This window comes from Cnephaeus nilssonii (assembly GCF_951640355.1).
Source record: "Cnephaeus nilssonii genome assembly, chromosome: 21".
Taxonomy (NCBI): Eukaryota; Metazoa; Chordata; class Mammalia; order Chiroptera; family Vespertilionidae; genus Cnephaeus; species Cnephaeus nilssonii.
Genome location: NC_137092.1, coordinates 29,486,074 through 29,491,933, shown reverse-complemented (window position 1 = coordinate 29,491,933; position 5,860 = coordinate 29,486,074). Strand labels below are relative to the sequence as shown.

The 5,860-nt window shown below is 48.4% G+C and overlaps 1 protein-coding gene across 1 annotated transcript; it reads left to right on the top strand.

Moving 5' to 3' along the window:
- Positions 1-3,522: 3,522 nt before the first annotated feature.
- Positions 3,523-5,360, top strand: GARIN4 (golgi associated RAB2 interactor family member 4; the record flags this gene model as incomplete). The annotated part of the gene is made up of 1 exon (XM_079761918.1): positions 3,523-5,360. Exon 1 carries the CDS (start codon positions 3,606-3,608, stop codon positions 5,358-5,360), a length of 1,755 nt encoding a protein of 584 aa, XP_079618044.1. The 5' UTR covers positions 3,523-3,605.
- Positions 5,361-5,860: the final 500 nt, after the last annotated feature.

The following is a 5,860-nucleotide window of genomic DNA, read 5'->3' as shown; positions in this document are numbered from 1 at the left end:
GAAGAAAGGGAGAATAATTTTAGATGGGATAGGTGTGATAATTCAAAGAAAAGTATTCTATCTAATTTTGGGAATCTCTGGAACACAGGATTCCTTAGATCTGAGACAGAACCAAGCTCCCTTGCTCTCTGCCTATGCACATATGTAACACTCACAGGCTAGAAATGGAAATTGGCTACTCTGCTACCAATGCTGTTCTTCATTAAATGTTAAGATTCGTGCACAGGAATGGTGCTGTTTCTTTGAACACGTCTATGGTTCTCTTACACAATCACCTGTAACACAGGTGTCCTACTTTGGCTACTTTAATTACACATCAGGGGTAATTCCTAATCTGTAAAGAGCCAGCTGGTGGAAGTGCCATTCACCCTTCTTTTAGGAGATAATCTTTCCTTTATCCTGGTGAAGAGGGGAATTCCTTGCATTTATCCTCCGGTTGTGGGTATAGGTGCCACCAATCAGCTGTTATGAAACTCAAGACAATTTTTAAGCTGCCATGGACAATGGATTGGAGAGGAAGGAAGGGGTTGGCAGCTATGGCAGGAAAAATTGATCTGAGAAATGCACTATATATGGTTAATGAAACTAAGTTCTTCTAACAAATGCATTAAAAATAGTTTGGTTTTCTGTAGCCAAGTTTATGTTTCAATACTTAAATAATAATAAAGGATGAATATGTATTGACCATCAAGTCATTTAGTTCATCTTGTTTCACATTCGATGGAGAGGGAAGGTTGGAGGGGGAGACATCTGGGAGAATAAACTTGGATGGGACCTCCACCAGAATGACAATGTCTTCCATTGGGCTACCTCAGTGGTGACATCACACTCACAGGTCGTGGGAAGCCCACCCTCCCTCCTCTCTCCTGCTCTCATCCTACCCCCTTGCCTTCCTCTGAGATCTGGCCTGGCACCTGTTTTGAAGTAAAGAGCTTTAAAGCGTTCTGGCCCAAGACAGGGGTTCTGGAATTGAAACTTTCACTTTCTGCCAAGAACTAAAATGCTGTTCTTTTCTCCTCATGGGCTTTTAACAAACCCTTGAAACCCAAACCCAAACCAAGCTTTCTCCTCTCTTCCCCATCCCATACTATTTCATTGTGTTCAAGCAGTTTCTCTATGGAGTGAGCAGGGTTATCATGGATCTGCCTGAGGTAAAACCTAACAGGTGGCCAGGTTTACCCATTGAGCATCCTTCTGCTTTCTCATGGTGGCTCTAACCCCAGAAGTTGCTCTCTTTGTCTGATCAAATCTGCTCTCAGGAAGGAATTCACACTGAGGCTTAAAGGGCCAGTTGAGGACTAATACCAATAAGTGCTAACATTTATTGAGACAGTACGCTCAACACTTTATATGCATTATCTCTTTTAATCCTCCCAGCAACTGTTATTATCCCCATTTTACAGATGAGGAAGGAGAGAAGTGAGTAGCTTGCTCAAGGTCACACAGTTGACCTTTCTAAAGCTGAAACAATGTTTTTTAACAGGGTTCTGAGAAGGTGTGTGCATGTGTGTGTGAGATTAAAATACACATAACATACTATTTACCAGTGTAACCATTTTAAAGTGTGTAATTCAGTGGCATTCAGTACATTCACAATACTGTGTAACCATCACCACTAGTTCCAGAATTTTTATCACCCCAAAGGATGTCCTGTATCTATTAAGCAGTCACCCCTCTTTCCAGTCCTAGGCAACCAATAATCTAATATCTGTCTCTCTGGATTTACCTCTTCTGGATATTTCATAGAAATGGAATCATACAATATGTGGCCTTTCATATCTGGCTTCTTTCACTTAGCATAGTGTTTTCAGGTTCATCCATGTTGTAGCATCCATCAGTACCTTGTTCCTGTTTGTGGCTGAATAATATTCCATTGTGTAGATTGACCAAATTTTGTTTATCCACTCCTCTGGTGATGCACAGGAAGATAGCCTGTATCCTAAGGAATGAATCTCTAAGGTGGGAGATAAGAGGTTTGGGAACAGGGGTCTTTCTCAGAACTTTCAAGTAACAATTTAGAAATCACTTATTCTGTGACTAGCTCTGTGGGAGCCCAATAAGGCAGGAGGTATAATGGTACATGCTCTCCAAAGGTGTCAATGCTCCCAACCACTTCTGGCCGGTAGGGAGGTTCTACAGGAGGGCCTTTGGCAGGCTCCTGGAGTTGAAGCTTACACAGGCTGTTTGTATAAGCTTAATGGAAGGGAAGAAATGAGGCAGCACCCTAGATTATTTATTAATTATTTTTTTTAATCCTCACCTGAGGTCACATTTATATTGATTTTAGAAACAGAGGAAAGGAGAGAGAGAAGAGAGAGAAGAGAGAGAAACATCAATGTGAGAGAGAAACATCTATTGGTTGCCTCCTGTAGGTATCCCAACCAGGGAGTGAACCCACAACCTGGGTATATGCCCTGACTGGGAATTGAACCTGCAACCTTTCAGTGTACAGGATGACCCTCCAACCAAGTCAGCCACACTGGCCAGGGAGGCCCACTGGAAAATTTAATTCCCAACTCAGCCCAACCACTGTCCTGGATTCTCTCCATAATATGCACACATAATAGAATTAATTATGCAACTTCCAATAACGCACAAAATGGGTCTTCTTGGAGGTAGTTAACTCAGTCCAGTTTGAAAACATTTGGTCGGCCCAAGCTTTCTTTGTGAGGCAAAGTACTTAGTGGTTCAGAACAAAGACTAGCTGGACCTGCATTCAAATACTGCCTCCACTGCCATTAGTTGTGTGAACTTAGGCAAGTGATACAACCTCAAATTCTTCATCTGTAAAATGGCGGGGGGTGGGGGGAAGGGGGGTAGCAACAGCACCAAACCCAGTGGATTCTCACCATCCTGAGTGAAGAACATAGCATGGTGCCTAGGGGAAGCAATTTTTAAAGTTATTATTAAAGGTCATTGTCATCAACATTTACTAAGATTTTATGAAAGGATGGGTTAGGGACCAAGACTGCCAATTCTGGGTTATTTCATTAAATTAAACCTTAAGCTCAAATGGTTCAAATTAATCCCATCACCTTACATTCCTACAGATTTTGTCCAGTTTTTATTTTGGAACCCACCTGAGTCCCTGGCAGGGTGGGCCTGTCCTCTGTGGGGTCAACGGGTGTCTGGGGAAATGATGGTGGCCCTGTCCTGAGGGGGTGGCTAGGGGATGAGCACAAAGGGGTAGGAGACAGTGACAGGTCACAAAGGACAGTGGAGTATAAATATGGCCGTGCAGGGGGTGTGGGCTGAGAGAGTGGAGTTCATAGCCTCTTGGGGAAATAAAAAAAATCAGAGGTGGTGGCAAGGTGAGGCGGAGAGGAAGCCCACTCTACATCTCTATATCCTTGATGAGGTTCAGTCTGGGCTCCAGGCGCCCTCTAGCATCCCCACGGCAAGCATCTGTGCCCCATCCCCAACCTGCCTCTGGGAGGCTGGGAGGCAAAGGGGTCCCTGTGGGTTGGGGTGGGGTTGAGAGACCTCCGTAGAGCCATCTGTGTGACCCAGGAGCATTACTGCTCCCTCTGCTGCCAACGAGGCCAAGAAAGAGAAGACCCAGGGACCTGCCTCGCCAGCACTGCCTGCTGTGATACAACAAAGCCATGAACAGGGAGTCTCCGTTGCCATATTACACGGCCCAGAACAGCTCCAACATGGGCATGTTCAATACCACCATGGGGAAACTGCAGCGCCAACTGCAGAAGGGAGAATATGACATCTTCAAGCACGCACCTATATTTGAGAGCGACTTCATCCAGATCACGAGAAGGGGAGAGGTGGTTGATGTGCACAACCACGTCCGCATTCTGACCATGGGCATCGCGTCCACCAGCCCCATCCTCCCACTTCCAGACGTCATGCTGCTGGCCCGCCCGGCCACTGGCTGGGAAGAGCATGCAGGGCGCAGCAGAGTCACCACGGGAAAAAGCCGCCAGGCTGCAAAGACCTTGGAGCTCACTAGGCTCCTTCCCTTGAAGTTTGTGAGGATCTCCATTCATGACCGCGAGAAACAACAGCTGCGCCTGAAGTTCGCCACTGGCCGCTCCTGCTACCTGCAGCTGTGCTCCCCTCGGGACGCTTGGGACGACCTCTTTGCCGGCTGGGAAAACCTCGTTCACCTCCTGCAGACACCAGTGGACAGTCACAACAGTACCTACACCAACCCTGCCACGGACATGGCATGCGTGCCTGTGTTTGAGGACGAGGACAGGAGGAGCCAGAGAGCGGCCAATCTCCGAGGGAAAGAGGATCAGGACCAGGTCAGCATCAGAAGCCTCCACGTGGTCTCTGAGGTGGCTGGGGCCACTTCTGCAGCTTTTGCTGGGGGGGAGAGTATCCAATATGACTCCCACAGATTCACTGCCATGCCTGATGTAGCCACCCCAAACCCAAAACCTATGGAGCTTGACAAAGTGTCAGTAGCAGGGGCGGCAGCAGGCACCACAGCAGTCGCTCTGAGCATGGCAATAACCGCATCTGCTGCCCTTGAACAACTAAGCACGGCCACAGCAGGGGCAGCCACCAAGGGTCCAGGGGGGAGCAGCACCAGCATAGCCATTGCAGGTGCTGCCAACATGTCCCCCAAGAGCATTAAGACGGCCTTCACAGGTACTGCCAATAAGGTCCCCGGGAGTCCTTCCAACACTAGCCTCTCCCCAGAGACCAGCATGGTTGTTGCAAGGGCAAAAGCAGAGCCAACCAGCAAGACTGTTGGAGAAACAGCTATCGGCTGTGCCACAGAACTTCTCATCGCAACCTTGCCCAAGGAAGGTAGTGTGAGTGAACAGGCCGGAAGGCAGCAGCGAGTGTCCCCTGCCACGGCTGAAGCCTACAAGAGCAGAAAGGACAGGAGGGAGCGAAGGGAAAGGAACAAAGCTCTCAGGAGTCCCCATCACCTCAGGGCAACTGAAAGCCACCAAAAGCCAGGGGGTGACAAGATCCTTCGAAAACCATCTAGCTGGTTCTTAGCCAGGCAGAGAAATGACAAAAAGGAGCCACATTTCAGCAGCCCGGGGGGCAGCAGGCCTGTTACCATGCACAAAGGCATCAGCTCTGCTCCCATCACCAAGGACTCCAGGACCTCTCACAAACCGGGGAGGAGCTTGTCTACAAGTAACTCAGGTTCCACAACCAAGAGACTCAGCAGTATCAGCTCTTTCTGGAGGAATGTCAAAGCCAATCTTACAACAAAAACTGTGACCTCACCACACGGCAAGGAGGTGGACAGTCTGGCTAAGACAATGGAAAGGAACAGCATGGAGAGCATCATAGAGATAGGAGAGAGTGGCCAGAGACTGGAGATGATTGACAGTCCAACATCTGAGATCATGGAGATAATGACCTTTGAACCCTATTAGTAGGACCCAGAAGCTGCAAAGGGGACCAGGGCTCAGGGGAGGATCTCTAGAAAGCCTATTCCAGCTTTCCTTACTGCATTTTAAATAAAGACCATACAGTCTGAATACAATCGATACAGTGCTGCTTTCTGTCTGAATTTCTATGTCCCCTGGTCTAGCAGTTACCTCACAGTAGATTCTGTGATGTCAACTGTGCTGTAGACTGAGACCCCCATGTCCAGTCCAGAGCAGCGCCCCCTCACCCATGCTGGGCACAGCCAGCAGGAGGGCTCCATCGTGCCTTAACTCCTTTTGGGCCTTGTTCCCAGGGCCATGGCTGAAAGTCCTACGATGTCCTGGGAAGCTCTACCTCCACCATCTCCCTATCCTTTTTATAAACAACTAGAGGCCCGGTACATGAAATTCATGCACTCAGGGGAAGGGGGGGAGTCCTTCAGCCCATCCTGTGCCCTCTCACAGTCCGGGAGCCCTCAGGGGACGTCTGACTGACAGCTGTGGGG